This window comes from Cannabis sativa, chromosome 8 (assembly GCF_029168945.1).
Source record: "Cannabis sativa cultivar Pink pepper isolate KNU-18-1 chromosome 8, ASM2916894v1, whole genome shotgun sequence".
NCBI classification, from domain to species: Eukaryota; Viridiplantae; Streptophyta; class Magnoliopsida; order Rosales; family Cannabaceae; genus Cannabis; species Cannabis sativa.
The window spans coordinates 35,073,773-35,093,957 of NC_083608.1; the positions used below are offsets into that span (position 1 = coordinate 35,073,773).

A 20,185-nucleotide genomic window follows, 5' to 3' on the forward strand; every position below is an offset into this window, starting at 1 on the left:
CAGCAGTGAAAGATTTTTTTGCCAATCAGGTCATAAGAGGCCAAACATTACCCTTCCCAAAGTCAATTCTGTAACGATCATAACCTGAAGATGGTAGGGGGAGCCTATCATTTAAGGTCCATAAGAAAGAGATGGTTCTATCCCATTGTAAAGTTAATTAAGGAAAACAAGGCAATTTTCAAAAGGTGGCCTATGATACCACATTTAAAACCAAATTCAGGGAGCCGCTCATAACAAAATTCCACCCAGAATTCCTCCCTAAAATCACAAATCTTAGCCATCTTTCCTCTAAGCAGAGGTTTAGAAACATCAATGGTAGCTTGGAAACGTAGGAAAGGTCCATATCCTTTGTAATACCCGGGATTAAGAAAAGGATTACCAAAACCCTAACTAGATAATTATGAGTTAATTGAGGAATTATATTATTATATAGTTCAATATATGTGAAATTATATGAAATTTAACATGTTAAGACCCCGATGGTGAGCCAGGGGTATTTTGGTAATTATGACCCGAGAAGGGTAAATTGATGAAATTAATTTAATTATGTGCTTAACAGAACTATATTATTATATAGTATGCCTGTGTTGTCTTTTCAGGTGTGTTCTGACAGGTTGGCGCGGTATAGTTACAACCGGGTATTTCGGGCCGAACCGGGTTCGGGCCCGAAATGAAAATTAGATTGAATTAATTGCCATTTTATTTGATAATGAGAAATTTGAAATTTAATTGGGTTTGAATTGGTGTGTAAATGTTATTTTTTTGCCCTTGCATGCCTAAGTGAATGTTATTTGGCCCTAGGGGCAAAATGGTCTTTTAGACCCTTAATTTATGTTTAATAAAAGAATGATTATAAGGAAAATAAAATGAATTTTCTGGTGTTATTCTCTCTCTCATCCGACCCTCTTTCTCTCTTCCAAACCCTCTTGATTTTCCAAAATTTGTTTGGAGAATTGCTTGAAGTTGGTGTGGAATCAAAGCTTTGCAATTGTGGAATTTTGAGCTTGCTTTTGGATTGAGTTTAAGGTAGTTTTCTCAGCTTTATTTCTAATTAAAGTTTGCTGATTTTTGTTGTTAGAAGAGCATGAAAATGGTTGTGATGTTGTGAATTGCATGTTCTTGATTTTGATGTTGATCTTGGTGAATAGAGTGTGTAAAGCATAATTTAGTTGTGATATATGTTTATTGAGCATGGAATGTGAGTTATTGGTTGAGTTTGCAGCTCTGATTTTAGTGTTGTTCTTGAGTTTGTGTTTTGGGGTTTTGATGTTCATGGTTATGGACTTGAATTCTAGGTTGAATTTTGCTCAAGTGTTGAGCTTGACTTGAGGGTTGTTAATCTTATGTTTGGGATGCATATTCTGTGATGAATTTAAGCATGAAATTGTGTTTTACTCCCTGTTTTGGTTGAGGTTCGATTATATGGTAAAGTGGGCATGTTTAGACCTTAAAATCTGGTTTTCTGGGTTTTTCGAACCCAGTGGCCGCGGCCAGATCTATGGTTGCCGCGGCCATAAAATGCAGCAGAGAGCCATCTTTTTCCTGATTTTGTTTTGGCCATAACTTTTGACTCGGGACTCCGTTTGGGACGTTCTTTATACCGTTGGAAAGCTCTTTTCGAGCTCTATGTGATTATCTGTATTGTAAATGCCATGCTTGAATTTTATTGAGTTAAAAGTCAGGGGTTAACCCTAAGTATGAATTATCCCAGATTTGTGTGACTAGGATTACCGACACCTGATCAGGAGCACCCAGGGATTTGGAATCTCCTTCTATAGCTGGACAACAGGTAAGACAGTAGTTTGCACGTAGAGTATGCGCAGTGGCGCTTATGTTGAATATGATATATGTGAGTTATGGTAACCGGGATTAGGGTTATTACCCTAATAGGAACGGTTTGTTAGCCTAGGGTTATTACCCTAGTGAAATATGTGTATAAATGCCATGCCATGTTAATTGAAATGAAATTTATGGATTATGCGCTCAAGGCATAATCAGGTTGGACTCGGTACACATAACTGAGATGAACCACTTCTAAGGCCTTAATGTATTTAGACGTGTGAGAGTAACACGTGGGTCTACGTCATGTAGATTTAATTAGATGTGTGAGCGCAACACATAGGTCTACGCCACGTAGACATAAATGGGCATGATGAAATAATGATCAGGTCTGTGCTATACAGACATATGTGAATGAGCATATTATATTTGTTATGATTTATACTGTCTTGTTGGGCTTGGCTCACGGGTGCTCTACTGTGCAGGAAAGGGTAAGTCAGTGACTGATCAACCATGAGTTTCAGGAGCAGGACGAAGAATGTACATGTTCACGCCACTTCAGACCAAGCGGGTTATGGGTCTAACAGTGTTGACTTTTGTATTCGGTTTTGCCGCTTAGGTCGGCTAGTAAGAAAGAACTTGTAATAAGTTTGTAAATATTTTTGGGATCCCAACTATTTTGAAAAGTTAAATATATTACAAGTTTATTTTCAGTTTGTTTAATATAAAAGTTTAAATTCTGCGCTATTTTAATTAGTAATCCCGATTAGGGGATTAGGGTTTCATAAGTATTTTTGAGTAGCATGCTTAATTATTTAGGGTGTTACATCCTTGATTCAAGAAATCTTCATCAACTTCTAAGAATGTCCCAACAATATTACCAACCCAAATAGATATAGCTTCCGACTTGCTAAGAAATGGTAAGTGATGAAGTTGGACCCAGAACGGAGAATGGTGTAAGGAATCAACTGTGACGTTTCGCAGAGTAGATGGAGAGCATATGACGATGTGGTGGTTTTGAAAGTTCCATGGCTATAATATGAGTGCCATCTTCTTATCTCTTAGACACCCAAAAGAAACCATGAACAGGCCAGAGTGATGATCAGTGATAGTAACAGGGTAACACCCTTTCCAGTGACCAATCATTTTAATTTGAAAAGTCTTTCGATTAATATTTTTTGAAAGATAAAACTCTGGCGAAAAGAGTATTATCATCATGTTCAGTAACTCTCGTACTAATAGTGGTCAATAGTTCAAGAACCTCTTTTTAAAGATCAGTAAGTGATATACTAGGCCTAGTGGATGAAAAAAAATATTATCCATTAGAGCAGATGTGAGGAAAAATAAGTAGCAAGGAAAATCAGATAGGGATGTGTTCGAAAGATCATAACAGGGGAAGGAAAGGAATAACTCACAAAATTAAAAAAATCCAGAACGAAAATTGAAAAAAAAAAAAAAAAAACCATAAAAAACAAAAGAAAAAAATTAAAAAATAGTTAAAAAGAAACAACTGCCACAGAGCTTTTTAATGGCACACTTGGTAGTTTAAAGAATATAATATATTAAAAACAATAATATTACAATGGTAAAGGAAAAAATAGAACAACTAATGTATAGTGCAATGTAAAAATTTATATAAAATAAATAAAAAAAGAGATTTTAGTGATATATTATAAAAAAAAAATATGATGTCTTTCTTCATAAAATATATATTTTTTATTTTTCCCACATATTATATTTTGTATCCCTATAAAATTAATATTTTTCGTTTTTATTCCCCCATATTTTTTTTTTTTATTTTTATCCCCCCTAAAATTTATATATTTTTTTAAAAAATTATATTTTTCACTAATACTTTGGGTAAAAAAATAAAAAAAAATCACCCCCACTAAAATATCAATCTAACTTATGGTCATAGATATAGTTTCGTAGTTTTATACTTCTCGATCTCCCTCCCTAATATAAAAATAACAAAGATTGGATTGGCTACACCAGTAAAAATGTGCATATGTACATTTGAAAAATTTATATTTTAAAAACACGTTAAAATTCAAAATAACACTTTATTTTCAATCATAGTTGTAAGCTATATATTTTTTAAATGGGTATATACACATCTTAAACATGTACATCTCAATATAAGGTAAAAATAAATAAATACCATCCCAAATGGACACTTGAATGAAAAATGAAGGCTCTTCAAAGAATTATATTTGAATATTATGGAGTATTATATCGAGCAAAAATATATTTTATCATAAAAATCGTAATTTTTAAGCCCCTAACAAGTTGGTTATCAAGTATTATTAAGTAAAATCTAATTTCTGCAAATATCAAAGTTTTACATTTAAAATAAAATGCGATAAATAAATTGTTAAGTAATTTAATTATAAGCTCAGTTATTTACATAACAACAAATTAAAATTATGCCCTTAGACTAATACTCAAATATAGACCAAGACTTGCAACAAACTTTCAGTTACAAAAGACTCCTACAAAAACAATTTTTTTTTGCTCAGTCTGAATTTAGACCAAGTTATTAGTCTAAATTCAAACATCGCCCCTAGAGCTATAAAATACCTACTGCTAAGAGAAGAAGGATACCTGAAACATTATTTTTGTGAGAGCCATTGATGTAGAGAGAGAGTAGTGAGAGAAGTAGCTCTTTTGAGCTCAGTTGTAACCAGATCAAAGAAAGTAAAAGAGACTTAGTCAAGAGAAAAGAAAAGAAAAATAGAGAGAAAAGTCAACAAATTATTAACCGAACATTGTGGTTAGAAATCTAAAAGAAAACATTGTAATTACTTGTAGTTCATAGGGAAAAATAAGCACTCTGAGGTAGCTTGATGGAGACGTAGCCCATTGATTTGGGGTTAACTCCGAGATCATATCGTGGTGTTTAGATTCTCTCTTAATTCTGTTTGTTTCTCTTTATCCCTAACTCTAATCTCTCTTTTGAATGTGTCTGCATGTGTTCTTGATGAGTGTGTTTGGTTGATTTCTAATATTGTGTGTGTGTGATTGATCTGTGTACTCGATTATGAAAGAAACCCTAAGTTTTCTTGTGGAGAAGACGAGGAAGGTTCGAGACTTTGGTCTCAATTTGATCTAAGTTGTTTAAACAAAGAATTGGAGTTTATTTTGGTAATATTATTGGGATGGATCGAGTCTTGTTGGACTCAAGTGTTTTTATTTTTACCATTCTTCATGGACGCGTGAAATGTTTATGAAAATACCATTGCTTTCCTTTTGTATATTAATTTGTGTTTTGGAGTTAGAAGCTGCAGATTCTACTAACCTGAACGAACCAGTGATGTATAAAGCTAGATTAGTAGCTAAGGAATTTACACAGACATAGGTGTTGACTATACAGAGATTTTTTCCCCTGTAGTCAAATATAAAACCATTAGATTAATGCTTGCCTAGTAAATCCATTTGACATGAAAATTGATCAAATAGATGTGACTACAACTTTTCTACATGGTGAACTAGAGGAAGATATCTACATGGAACAACATAAGGGTCATGTAGAAAAGGAAAAAGGACATGGTCTAAAAGTTAGTTAAGTCCTTGTATGGACTTAAACAATCTCCCAAACAATGGAATAAAATATTTGATGCTTTTATCACTAAGAAGGGATTTGCTAAGAGCTACTATGACACTTGTCTGTATATTCATGGGAATGGTATCGAAGATGTCATCTACTTACTGATATATGTAGATAACATGTTGATAATAAATAAGAAAAGATCTAAGGTTAATTTGAAAGTTTAGTTCTGAATTTAAGATGAAGGATCTGGGTCTTGCTACTAAAATCTTAGGGATAACTATTGTAAGAGATAGAGGTAAAGGAATCCTAAAGATATGCCAGGAAGATTACATATAAAAAGTAATTAAGAAGTTTTAGATGACTATTGCCAAGAAGACCAGTAAGCCAATTACTAGTCAATACAAGATCTCTAGAGATGAATGCCCTAAAATAGAGAAAGAAAGGGAGGAGATGAGCCAAGTACCCTATTCTAATGTTGTTGGGTCCATAATGTACTTAATTTAAGAAACATACCTGTGATTGCCTATGTTATAAGTGTACTAAGTAAGTACATGGCTAACTCTAGAAAACTACACTGGCTAGCTATATGAATTGGATTTTCAGATATCTAATAGGGACTACTGAGATTGGTTTAGTGTTCAAGTAGTCACAAAATCCAATTTTTGCAGAAGGACAATGCTAGTGACAAGGACACTAGAAGATCTACTTTAACTTAATATTTTCTAATTGGAGCTAGCTGCATAAGTTGGTAGGTCCAACTGTAACTAGTAGTTGTCATGTCAACCACTGAGGCGTAGTATATCTCTGTAACAGAAGCTATTAAGGAAGAATTTTGGATAAAGGTTGTTTTAAAGGAATTCAATTTTCTTAAGAATACTCCTATAATCTACTCAAATAGCTAAATCTCTAGGAAAATCCTATCTTCCATGATAGAACCAACCATGTTGAGATCAAATACCACTTTATCAGAGACAAAGAGACTCAGGGAGAGGTCACAGCGAAAAAGATTCCCACTGAACATAATCCTACAAACATGGGAACTAAAGTGATAACTCTAGCCAAGTTCAAGCATTGCATGAACTTGCTAGGGATTGACAAAAGAAGTTGACCCTAGTGGTCATCAAGCGAAAATCCTTTAAGTGAAAATAATTCTCATCGCTTATAAGGAAATTTAGGTAGAATTTGTTAAGTAAATTTCCTTATAAGCTTAGTTATTTACATAACAACACATTACAATCACGCCCTTGGACTAATACTTAAATACATACCAAAACTCGCAACAAACTTTTAGTTACAACAAACTCCTACAAAAAACAAAAAAAGAAATTCTACTCAGTCTGACTTCAGACCAAGTTGTTAGTCCAAATTTAGACATCGCCTTTAAAGCTATCAAATACATACTACTAAGAGAAGAAGGATACCTGAAGCATTATTCTTGTGTGTGTGTGTGTGTGTGTGTGAGAGAGAGAGAGAGAGAGAGAGAGAGAGAGAGAGAGAGAGGTGAGAAATAGCTCTTTTGAGCTCAGTTGTAAACAAATTAAAGAAAGAAAAAGAAAGAGAGTAAGTCGAGAGAAAATAAACAAAAACAGAGAGAAAATCAATAGATTATCAACCAAAGATCTTGGTTTGAAATCTAAAAGGAAACATTGTAATTACCTATATGTTCATAGTGAAAATGAAACACTCTAAGGTAGCTTAACGAAGACGTAGCCCACTGATTTGGGGTGAACTCTGAAATCATATCGTGGTGTTCATATTCTCTCTTATTTGTGTTTGTTTCTTTTCATCACCAACTCTAATATCTATTTTGAATGTGTCTGGATGTGTTCTTGATGAGTGTGTTTGGTTGCTTTTAGATATCGTGTGTGTGATTGATCTGTGTAATCGATTGTAAAAAAAACCCTAGATTTTCTTATGGAGAAGACGAGGAAGGTTTGAGACTTTGGTACCACAAGAATAATGCACGTGGAATCGGGAGTGATCGTGCATTCCCTAACTCTTCTTGTTGGACTCAAAAGTTGTGCAAGTCAAAAAGAGATGGAGGTCTTGGTTTTCGGTCTTTAATTCACTTCAACCAAGCTCTTCTTGCTAAGCAAACTTGGTAAATCCTTAAACGTCCAAACTCCATCGTGGCTAGAATCTTAGCAATCAAATACCACCCAAACTCATCTTTCTTGAACTGCTCCCTTGGCCATTCCCCTTCTTTTGTTTGGCATAGTATTTTTTGGGGAAAAGAATTACTGCAAAAAGGTCTCATCTCAGAAATTGGCAATGGTGAAACACTTCTCCCATTCACAATTATTGGATCCCTGGCTTGGCCATGGCTAAGATATCTCAAATAACCCTGTCCCCAATCTTGTGACCTCTTTCATCTCAAATAACATGATGTGGGATACTAACTGTCTCAACCAGTATTACTCTCCTCACATAGTCCAAGACATTCTAACCATTCCCCTTCCCCCACCCTATCAAAGATAACCTTATTTGGATACTCACAAAATCTAGAACTTACTTGGTTAAATTGGGATACCATTTAAGTTTCTCAACCACCTTTCCTCCTCCTTTATTCCCCTGGTGGAAACGCCTTTGGCACCTTAATCTCCCCTCAAAGATTAAACATTTTTCCTATAGAGCTTCTAATTCAACTTTATCGACAAACAAGAATCTGACCTATAAGAAGATTATCCAACTTACCTTGTGTTCCCGTTGTGGTCAAGACGTTGAATCTGTTTCTCATGCCCTGTTCTTTTGCAAGAGAGTTCGAAGAATGTGGAAAGGTACAATTTTTTACCCTTACATATTTTCTTCAAATTTTTTTCTCTTTTCATAATATTATTTACACTATTTTTACTAATTTAAGCAAAGAAGAAATAGAATTCTTTCTTTGTGCTGCTTGGTTTGTTTGGCACAACAGGAACAAGGAAATTAGATATCACTCGTCGGATCAAACTCATGCTATCCTAGATATAGCGGGAAACTTTTTGGCTGACTATAGAATTTCAGTTGCGGAGCACAATGCACCCATTCTTGGATCGAGACCTCCTGTTGCTACTAGCTGGACACCTCCTCCACAAGGCCTTCTCAAGTTGAATACTGATGCAGCTATCTCGAAGAATCATCCTTCAGCTGGTTTAGGTGGGGTCATTTGCAATAGCGATGGCAAAGTGGTAGCGTTGTTGCTTCTCCTCACACAGTTGGCGGAGATGCGGCCATCCTTGAAGCAATGTCTCTCCTTTTTTTTGCTTCATTGGTGCACCGAAGATAACTTTCCCATTCACTAGGTTGAAACTAACTACAAGACCATCATCGATGCTCTTGTGGCCTCCAAGGAAGACATTTCTCTGTTCGGAGATCTCTTCAGGCTGCTTTATCTCATTTTCTCAACGTCACTATCACGTATGTCAAGTGCTCTACTAATACTTTTGCCCACAAATTAGCAAAATTAACTTTGGGATTAGATGAAGCTTCTATCTAAATTGGAAATGACCTTTGTAACCTCAAAAATCTTCTCTTCTCTTAAGAGAATCCTTCCCTAAAAAAAACAAGAGAGAGAAGGATATATAAAAGAAAACTATAGAGGGAATTAAAGAGAGAGGGAGAGTGTGCGAAACTGAGAAAGAGAGGGTTTCGAGGTGGCACTGTCAAGACTGGTGGTGGGGTTGGGTAGAGTGTGATGAGATTATGTGATTCCAAATTGAATAGAGTGATTTGAGTGAAGAGAAAAAGGAGTGAGTTGTTTTGGAAGTAATTTGGGAAGTGTGAAAAAAGAATTGGCATATTTTTGTTCACATTTTTGCGTAAGAAAATTAAGTGAAAATATGTCGTGGGTAAAAAATATATATTATTCATCATGATAGTTATATATTTTAATTTTTTTTATCCGAAAAATACAAAAAATTAGATAAATGATGCCATTAGCGAAAAACTTTAGTTAATTAATCAAAAGATTAATCATAATCTATGAATAGACTAATTAAATCTAACACCCTTTATCTTGACTTTTGTCTTAACCCCTTAACCCACACATAATAAAACGAACAAAACGACACAACCCAAACAAAACACACACACACTTTAATTATTAATAATAAGTAATCAATTAACTTGTTATTATTATTTTTAGTAACTCATCTCAATATCATTATCATATTATCGTTTTTCTGATCCAACAAAACGACTACTAAAAAGTTACCAAACTTTCTGTCACTTTCTCTCAATTTTCTCCCCCTCAATTTTCTCTCTTCCCAAACACCCCTCTTTCTTTCTCTCTCTCTCTCTCTCTGACAAAAAGCTTCTGCAACTCTCTACAGCCTTTGCCTGTTTCTTTCTTCTCTTGATCACTTTGTTTTGTCCATTTCTCACCAAAACTTTCCTACCACTATTGATTCTCTCCCTCTCTTTCTCTATCCTACGTCTGATTTTTGATCATGCTTCAGAGCTTAGTCACTCAATCTCCATTACACAGTACTTCGAATCCAAACTCCGACCCTTCTAATTCCTCCTCGTCCATGAAGACCAAGCGTGTCGAACGTGAACTTTCAGCACCCGGCGAAACTGTCTCCGAAGACCCTTCCACCAAAAGGCCAGCTAACTCAGCCAGAAATTTCTCCGACGACGCCACTATATCCGGTGACAAGGCGGTCAACGATCAAGAGGAGGAACTCGTTGTCGAAGGCGAGTCAAGCGGTCTGAGACTCCTCGGGCTTCTCCTTCAATGCGCCGAGAGCGTAGCTATGGATAACCTCAACAACGCCGGTGACCTACTCCCGGAGATTGCTGAGCTATCCTCCCCTTTCGGAACGTCGCCTGAGCGCGTGGGAGCTTACTTCGCACACGCTCTTCAAGCGCGTGTGATCAGCTCCTACTTGGGAAGATACTCACCGCTTACTACCAAAACCATAAACCTAACTCAGTCCCATCGGATCTTCAATGCTTTGCAGTCTTACAACTCTATCAGCCCCTTGGTGAAATTCTCCCACTTCACGGCGAACCAGGCGATCTTCCAGGCACTGGACGGCGTGGATCGCGTCCACGTCATCGATTTGGATATAATGCAAGGCCTCCAATGGCCAGGATTGTTCCACATCCTAGCTTCCCGGTCGAGGAAGATCAGGTCCATGAGAATCACCGGGTTCGGATCCTCCACCGAGTTACTCGAGTCGACCGGGAGGAGACTCGCCGATTTTGCAAGCTCACTCGGTCTCCCTTTCGAATTCCACCCGCTAGAAGGGAAAATCGGAAGCATCACCGACCCGAGCCAACTGGACGTGAGGCCGAACGAGGCCACGGTCGTCCACTGGATGCACCACTGCCTGTACGACATCACAGGGAGCGATTTAGGCACGTTGAGACTGCTGAGTTTGCTGAGACCGAAACTAATCACCATAGTGGAACAGGACCTCAGCCATGGCGGAAGCTTCTTAGGCAGGTTCGTGGAGGCCTTGCATTACTACAGCGCGTTGTTCGATGCGTTAGGAGACGTATCGGGTGCGGACAGCCTAGAGAGACATATGGTGGAGCAGCAGTTGTTTGGATGTGAGATTAGGAACATCGTGGCCGTGGGTGGGCCGAAGAGGACTGGCGAGGTTAAGGTGGATAGGTGGGGTGAGGAGCTTAAACGGGTCGGGTTTAAACCCATTTCGCTTGGCGGTAACCCGGCCGCCCAGGCTAGCTTGTTGCTTGGGATGTACCCTTGGAAAGGATACACATTGGTAGAAGAAAGTGGGTGCTTGAAATTGGGTTGGAAGGATTTGTCTCTGTTGACTGCGTCAGCGTGGCAGCCGTCCGATTGAAATACTTTTTTATTTTTTATCATTTTTTTAGATCAAATATATATATATAGTTGATTTCTTCGATAGTAACAACTAATCGATCGTATCAATTTTCTTGGTGGATATGATTGAGATTGTTTATCGGATTTGGTGAGATGCAATTAATATGGATCAGGGCCGTTGATTTATGCATACGATGCTGGTGATCATGATGATGATGATGGATGGTTTTTAAGAACAATATTATGGATGATCTCATCTTGGCTTTGTTGCCCTTTTGTTACTATTTGAGGAATTGTCTCGTTCCTTATGGTAACCTCCCTTTTAATCTTCTCCAATAGGGGATTTTGAATGTTTAGACAGGGAAAAAAAAAAGAAAGGTTCTAACATTGGTATTGTATAATTCTTTCAAGGTGAACACATGTAGTTACTTTTTTTTCATTTATTTTTTAAAAGAAAAGTAAGAAGAAAGGAGGTTGGAGAAATATCCTCTTGTTTTTTTGGAGTTAATACGTACGTTCATGGTGGATCTTAGGTATATAGGTTCTATTCTTTTGTTAATGGACGCCATTGTTTGATTCGTTAGAAATTATGGAACATGCATATTGATCATTTCTGTTTTAATATCAGCTGTGTTGAGACATTTTTTTTTTTTGTTATATAAATAAATAAAAGTTACTCACACAGTTGGAGATAGCACCTGACCTTGGTTAATTAATATCTCTTGTTGTCAAACTTGCTCCACAGAAATTGTAATTTACAACTTGAAATTCCACCGACCTTTTCAATAATGATAATATTTATTTATTTGACTTTAATGCTTGCGTATAATATAAATATAAATTCAGTAGAATTAGCATATTTTACAAAGGGAGAGTATAAATCAAGGAAAATAAATAAGATAATACTTGTTATATGTCGTAACACGGCAGAATTGCATTAGTCCAAAATGTCACAATCTTGACACAATAGCCAATAATTGACACGCATTATGGAAAATTTACAAAACAACAAAAGAAAAAGCAATCATTGCTGACTTAGCAAAGAAAATTTACAAAGTTTACTACAATATTTTTTATCAAAAAAGTAAAAATAAAATAAATCGTTACTACTGAATTAGCAAACCAAAACAGGATTTTTTTTGTTATCACTCTTTTTCTTTTTTAGATCGTTTTCGGCACTATATATTAACGGTTAAATTATATAGGTGTAATGTAATTACGGTAGGGCCGTCGGGGGGATGAGTTTTGGAGTTAAAACTAGAGTTGTACTAAGCAATAATAATCTGCAAAGACAAGAAAACAAATAATAAAAAAAGACTAGAGTTGAGTTGAGGTGGTTTTTTTGAGATAAGAGAAGTAGGTTAATGTTGGAGTGCAGTTGGAGGCATATGTATATAGTTCCAAATATGTTGATTAGAAAATCAAAGAAAAGATATCTAATGCCAAGTGTTCCGACCAGTACTGCGCTTTTGCAGTAAGAGTACGTAGTGAATTATATTAGAGTAGAATAAAATAGAATATATTTATGGAGAAGGAGGGATTGGTTTAGCTTGGCTGCTGGATTGATCGGAATCTGCTGCAACTGGCCCTGCCGCAGAGTGTTTCCGTTAATTGCAGATATCTTGAACGTAATCAATGATGCATGTTGAATTATATTTCTTTTGTAAAGTTAGTTTTATAGATTCGGTATATATTTACTTCTGGACATCGATCAATAAATCAAAGCTTGTAAGTCCTTGTTTTTCAAAAAAAAAAAAACAAAATTATTTCTACAATAACAATTAATAAAATCAGCAAACGGAATGTAAAAAATTAGAGAACTATAGATAGTATCGGTATTCTTTCGAATATTGTTAGTTTACTGGGTAAGCCCAAAGAATAAAATTAATTAGTGAAGTATCAAAAATTACAAATGCAATTGACTTAAATAAAGTTTGAATTCCTCTAAAGCTTGTCGCAACTTTTTATAATTTAACTTGTTAATCTAATTTCTGAAACACACCAACTAGTGAAATCCCTTTAGCCATTGATGTGTGCTCACTTCCTCCCGAAGTGAGTCTTAGAAAAATCCTCTCTCAAAGATATGTGCTCACTTCCTCCCGAAATGAGATTTAGAAAAATCTTCTCCCAAATATATGTGCTCACTTCCTCCTGAAATGAGATGTTAATTCTATTTTTGGCATATTTAATTGACAAAAATATTTTGTTATTTATTCTATATTTCGACTGGTATGTGTTTAATATGGTTTCATATTTTGTGTATTCAAACTTGGAAGGAAAGTTGTCTAGCTTTCCTATTTTTAGAAAAAAAAAGGTAAAAATGGTAAGTTTGGTTACCCATTTCGTTTTTATCTAACCAGCTGTATAATCTGATCTTGTGTTGAGTTTTCCATTTTCTCAGATCAGATTTCTTGAAGAGAAAACCAGAGCTAAACTTTCCTTTTCTATAAAAGGAAAGTTGTAGTTACTGCCCACGATTCTGTAGGTACAGAAACGGAAATTCCTGGACTGATTGAAGAATTATTTTAGGGAAGTTTCTAGTGGGCTGAGGTCTTGTTCAGACCGAATGTAAGCTGTCAATAACATGTATATTCATTATAAATACGTCTTATAGCAGCTAGGTTTATGTGCTCTTTTATTCACTTTCATATCTTAAGGAAAGAGTGTCTTTGTTATGTAGAGAAGAGTTGTTCGACTCTTACTCTGTTTATTTGTTGTTTGTATTGTCTTGAGTCTGTATTCAAGTCTACAACGAAGAAGAACATCGGGGAAAGGTATTTACAAGCTTTCAGGAGATTGCTTTTGAAGTCTTGCATCGGGAGGATACATGCACACCTTCGGGAGAAGGGTTTTACAAGCTTTCAGGAGATTGTTTTTGAAGTCTTGCATCGGGATGATACAAGCACACAACCTTCGGAAGACGGTTGTATAGGCTTTCGGGAGATAGCCTTTAAGCCTTGAATCGGGAGGATTCAAGCACTCTTCAAGGTGATCGAAGGGAGTTCGAGCTCTTGGAGTTTTATCAAGATTGGGTTAGTAGGTGGAATACATCAAGCTTGCGGCATACAATAAGAGGGAGTCTATTTATGCATAAGTCAATTACTTTGTATTTTTGATACCGATCTAATGAGTCTTATCTCTAGGCGTGGCCTCGTGGACTAGTAACAATCTGAAAGGATTGTTGAAACCACGTAAAAAAATTTTGTGTGTTTTTACTTTTATGTACTGTTTGTTTTTCTGGGCTTCTCTGGAGTTACAGAGTTGTATTCTGTAACTACGGAAAAACTGTTTTCAGTACCAGTTTCATTATTCCGCATTTAATTAATCACTTAATTAAATAATTAAACTTGGAATATTAAAATACGGAATTTCAATTGGTATCAGAGCAAGTCACTAAATTCTTAGTGAGATCTTGAGGTTATTCTGTTTAACTTGTTTTGTGTGAGATGTCTTTGTTTGCAGAAGGAAGCTCTATCTCTCGACCACCTCTGTTGAATGAGTCGAATTATCCTTATTGAAAGGTCAGGATGAGAGCATTCATCAAATCGCAAGATGAGAAGGCATGGAGAGCTATACTTACAGGCTGGTCTCAACCTACTGAAAATGATGAAAAAGGTAATACTAAGGTAAAATTTGAACTCAGTTGGACCACTGAAGATGAAAAATTATTTGGTTGTAATAATAAGGCTTTACATGCTATTTTTAATGGTGTTGGGGAAGGCTTTATTTAATATCATCTTGTGAATCTGCAAAGGAAGCATGGGAAATCCTTCAAATTCAATTTGAAGGTACTGCTGATGTAAAAAGATCACGATTTACCATGTTGCAAACTAGATTTGATGAATTGAGAATGTCAGAAACTGAAACTTTAAATAATTTTTATGAAAGATTATCTAATATTTCTAATGAGTTTTTTGCCTTGGGAGAAAAATTAGATGAATCTATCTTGGTTAGGAAAATTGTTCGAGTGCTTCCTAACAGGTTTGACACAAAATTGCTTGGAATGGAAGAGGCAAAAGACTTTGGCAAAATGAAGGTTGAGGAACTCATGGGGTCTTTATGGACTTTTGAGTTGAATCAACAGATCAAGAAAAAGAGTAAGCAAAGTCTCTCGAATGAGAAAAGTAAAGGTATTGCCTTTAATGCTTCTGAAAATATTATTTCTGATGATGAAAATGACGATGAAATGGTTCTGTTGGCAAAAAATTTCCAAAAATTCATGAAATCTGTTGGAAATAAAAAGAACTTTTCAAAGAGCCCAAAAGGTAACATTTCTGGTAATATTCCCTCTAAACCTTTTTCATCTAGCAATAAAAAAGGTATTAAATGCAAAGAATGTGAAGGTTTTGGTCACACTCAATCTGAATGTGCCAATACCTTAAAGAAAAATAAAAAGGGATTAAATGTCACTTGGAGTGATGATTTCGAGAGTAGTGAGGATGAAAAAGAAAAGGTTGTCCTAACAAGTGTTTTGTCAAGAAATTTGCAGGAAAAAGAAAAGACCATTTGCATGAATATTATCCTGATCGATGACAACAAGGAAGAATCTAGATCCGAATCAGATGAGTCAGAAATTGATGAGAATTCGATGGCTGAATCCAACAAGGTAATGTTTGGTAAGTGGTTGGAAACATGTGCTGAAAATCGCTCCCTGGTTAAAGATAATAAAGTCTTGTGTAACAACATTAATGAGTTGGAAGATAAACTTAAATGTTGTGAATCTCTACTGTCTTTAAAAGAGTCTAAGATTATTTCTTTAACCAAGGAACTTGATAACATTAAAAAGAATGTTAAAATGCTAAATCCAGGTTCCACTATTTTTTAAAAAATTCAAAAATCTGGCCAAACTAATCATGCGGGTCTGGGTTATGTTTCTAATCAACCTAATTCTAATACCACTTTTGTTAAATCTAATAGTTTTGTTTCTAGAAGAGCTGTTTCTACCTCGCAGGTTTCCGTCTCTACAGCAAAGCACTCTGCTGTTACAGAAAAGAAGCAGCGCGGTAAGTTTGATAATTTCAAAGGGATTGGAAGACGTTTCATCCCTATTTGCCATTTTTGTGGAATAAAAGGTCACATTCAACCTAAGTGCATAACCATGCAAAACATGTTTAAATCTAATTATCTTGGAAATAAACATGTTTTACAAAAACAAAAATGGGTTGTCAAAAACAAATGCTTGGTAGGTTCTACTTGTTTTAAAACTATTGCTTCTAACATGTGGTACTTTGATAGTGGTTGTTCTAGACACATGACAGGTGAAAAAGAATATCTTGTGAACATAAGACCAATGCACTGTGGAGAAGTTACATTTGGTAATGGTCTTACTGGAAAAGTCATAGGAATGGAAACTCTCAAGTTCGAAGGGCTTCCTAAACTAAAGAATGTCATGTTGGTTGAAGGACTAAAAGCTAATCTTCTTAGCATTAGTCAGATTTGTGATCAGGGTTATACTGTGAGCTTTGATAGCAATCATTGCTATGTATATAATATTCTTGATGAAATTGTCTTACAAGGGCTGAGATCTAGTGATAATTGTTATACTCTCACTACGTATGCTACATGTCATTCTGTCATTGAAAATGTTACTGATCTATGGCATGAAAAATTTGGTCATATTCATTTTAAAAATATGAAAAAATTGTCTGTTTCAGGGATTGTTCGAGGATTATCTAAATTAGGTAAGGAGTCGTTGGGAAAATGTGGACCATGTCAGTTAGGTAAGCAACTGAAAATTTCTCACAAGAGTGTCCCAGATGTGAATACTTCTAGAGTTCTCGAACTCTTGCACATGGATTTAATGGGCCCAATCCAGGTAGAAAGCTTGAATGGTAAGAGGTATATTTTTGTATGTGTTGATGATTTTTCTCGATTTTCATGGGTGGATTTTTTGAGAGAAAAAACTGATACTTTTGAAGCTTTCCAATCTTTGTGTTTGAAATTAAGAGTTGAAAAAGATTGTAACATTGGTAAAATTGTTAGGATTAGGAATGATCATGGAAAAGAATTTGAAAATACCATATATGATGAATTTTGTAAAGCTAACGGTATTTCTCATGAATTTTCTGCTCCTAAAACTCCTGAACAAAATGGAGTGGTTGAATGAAAGAATCGTACTCTAACAGAAATGGCTAGAGTAATGTTGAATAGCAAGAAGCTTACGAGGGGTCTTTGGGCGAAAGCTATTAACACTGCTTGCTATACCATCAACAAAGTATTCTTACGTCCAGGTACTCACAAAACACCATATGAAATCTGGAAAGGTAAGAAACCAAATGTAAGTCACTTTCATGTGTTTGGATGTGTTTGTTATATTTTAAGAGATCGTGATTACATTGGTAAATTTGATGCTAAAAGTGATGAAGGTGTTTTCTTAGGATATTCCACAAATAGTAGGGCATATCGTGTGTATAACATGAGAACCCAAACTGTTATGGAATCTGCTAATACTGTTGTTGATGACCTAAAATATTTGTCTAAGTTTTCTATAGAAGAACAGATTGAAGACCTGCTTGAAAAGCCTGCTGCTGAGGAAAAGGAACCTGACGAAGCTACAGAAGCAGTTGTCGAGGCTACAGTGCAGGAATCTGTTGCTACAGAAATCCCAACAACAAAAGAATCCGAGCATTCTTCAAATTCAATCACTGATCCAATACAGAGGGAACCATCCTCCAGGGTTAAAAAGAATCATCCTTCAGATCTCATCCTTGGAAACTTGGATGAGAGCATGGTTACAAGAAGAAAATATGCTAATATAATTCAATTCTTATGTTTTATTTCTTCTTTAGAACCAAAATCTGTAAAAGAAGCACTAATGGATGAAGATTGGTTTCTTGCTATGCAGGATGAGCTACATCAGTTTGTTCGAAACAAAGTCTGGAAAATGATTCCAAGACCACCGTTCGTGAACATCATTGGAACCAAGTGGATCTTCAAAAATAAGAGTGATGAGTTTGGCACTATCATTCGGAACAAGGCAAGGTTGGTTGCCCAAGGATACACTCAAGTTGAGGGTATTGACTTTGATGAAACATTTGCCCCAGTAGCTAGACTGGAATCGATCAGGTTACTTCTTTCCACAGCTTGCATTCTTGGTATTAAATTGTATCAAATGGATGTCAAATCCGCTTTTTTGAATGGGCTGTTAAAAGAAGAGGTGTATGTTGAACAACCTAAAGGGTTTGAGGATCCTCATTTTCCTAACCATGTCTATAAGTTAGACAAAGCTTTGTATGGTCTAAAACAAGCACCACGTGCTTGGTATGAGCATATAACTAAATTTTTGCTTTCTCGTGATTACAAGAGAGGAAATGTTGATAAAATACTTTTCATCAAAAACATTAATTCTGATGTAATTGTTGCTCAAATATATGTTGATGATATTGTGTTTGGCTCTACTTCTAACTCTGAAGTGCAGGTTTTTGTTTCCCAAATGCAAAAGGAGTTTGAAATGAGCATGGTAGGTGAACTCACTTATTTTCTCGGTCTTCAAGTGAAGCAATCAGATGAGGGAACTTTTGTCACTCAAAGCAAGTATGCAAAGAACTTGGTAAAAAAGTTTGGTCTTGAGAAAGCCAAACATACCAACACTCCCATGAGCACAACTTTGAAATTAAGCAAAGATGAACAAGGAGTAAAGGTAGATCAAACTTTGTATCGAAGTATGATAGGTAGTTTGCTTTATCTTACTGCTAGTCGTCCTGACATTTGTTATAGTGTTGGTGTTTGTGCACGATATCAGGCAAATCCCATGGGATCCCATCTTTCTGCTGTGAAAAGAATTATTCGCTATGTAAATAGCACTATTAATTTTGGGATTTAGTTTTCTAAAGACACTAACTCTAACCTTGTTTGCATGCTGATTGGGCAGGTAATGCAGATGATAGAAAAAGTACTAGTGGTGGATGTTTCTATCTTGGAAACAATCTTATTTCATGGCACAGCAAGAAGCAAAACTCAATCTCTCTGTCCACAGCTGAGGCTGAGTATATTGTTGCGGGTAGTTGTTGTACCCAATTGTTATGGATGAAACAAATGATGGCAGATTATGGGTTTGATTTGAAAACTTTAACCATCTTTTGTGATAATACTAGTGATATAAACATTTCTAAGAATCCTGTTCAACACTCTCGCACAAAGCACATAGACATTCGTCATCACTTTATTAGAGAGCTTGTGGAAAATAAAATTCTTGTCTTAGAATATGTTGAAACTAGCAAACAAATTGCAGATATTTTTACTAAAGCTCTTGACTCGGTCCGTTTTATTTCTCTAAGGAAATCCTTAGGAGTTTGTACTGTTTAATGTTTTTATTTTTTCTTAATCCTTGATATTTGAGTTATCTTAGAGTTCATAATGTCTTGTCCTTGTCCTTGTCCTTGTCCTAGAAGAAAATCTCAACCTTATAAGAATTACAGTCATTATTTTATTGCTAATGTTGTAATGTTATGGTGTCATACATGTTTGTCAGGAAAATTGTTCACTCCTCACAGGAATATTCGGGTTCATCAAACAGTGTTATGTAAGCTACCATTTTCGAATAATGATGTTTAAAAACTGTGTGTTCAAGCTCCATTGGATGAATAAAGCTACCTATCTCAATGTGTGAAAGCCATCTCTGAGTAAGTTGGAACTATGTAATTGGGAGTTATGCAGAAGATACGCTACCATTGAAAAGGGCTACCATCGAGGTAGTGTGACAACGTCTCCTATGGTTACAATTTATCAGAAAAAGTCTTGTTGACAAATTGGGCAATGTTCCCTACTTACACTTTCACACACTTATGCTTGACACAGTTTGTGGTAAAAAAAATTTTCTATCCTCGAAAATGGTGTTATAAAGCTGTTACATACTGTTTGATTTGCTTTAATATTCTTGGTGACTGAGTCAATTTTTCCTGTGTAATCGGTATGACCTCATTCTACTACTTCATTAGCTTGATAAAATAATTTCTGACTATTCTTATGAGTTTGATTTTTTCATCAGGGACAAAGACAAGCGGACATTGTGAATTTTAGTTACAAAAATATCAAGGTTATTTTATTCTTCTGTCTTTTAAATAAAAAAAAATATAAAAAAAAAA

General features: G+C 35.6%; 1 protein-coding gene and 1 long non-coding RNA gene across 2 annotated transcripts; both read left to right on the forward strand.

Annotated features, from left to right (window-relative positions):
- The first annotated feature begins 625 nt into the window (after positions 1-625).
- LOC133030282 (uncharacterized) lies at positions 626-2,492 on the forward strand. Its single transcript, XR_009684129.1, has 3 exons — positions 626-1,026; positions 1,712-1,789; positions 2,265-2,492. It is a non-coding gene; the product is annotated as an uncharacterized LOC133030282 (long non-coding RNA).
- A 6,759-nt stretch (positions 2,493-9,251) lies between these two features.
- On the forward strand, positions 9,252-11,585 carry LOC115700662 (scarecrow-like protein 23). Its single transcript, XM_030628281.2, has one exon. The coding sequence runs from the start codon at positions 9,757-9,759 to the stop codon at positions 11,119-11,121; it is 1,365 nt and encodes a 454-aa protein (XP_030484141.1). The 5' UTR covers positions 9,252-9,756; the 3' UTR covers positions 11,122-11,585.
- The last annotated feature ends 8,600 nt before the right edge of the window (positions 11,586-20,185 follow it).

What these genes read in the sequence shown, in the direction of transcription:
- LOC115700662 (XM_030628281.2), top strand. Translation starts at nt 9,757, where the DNA reads ATGCTTCAGAGCTTAGTCACTCAATCTCCATTACACAGTACTTCGAAT.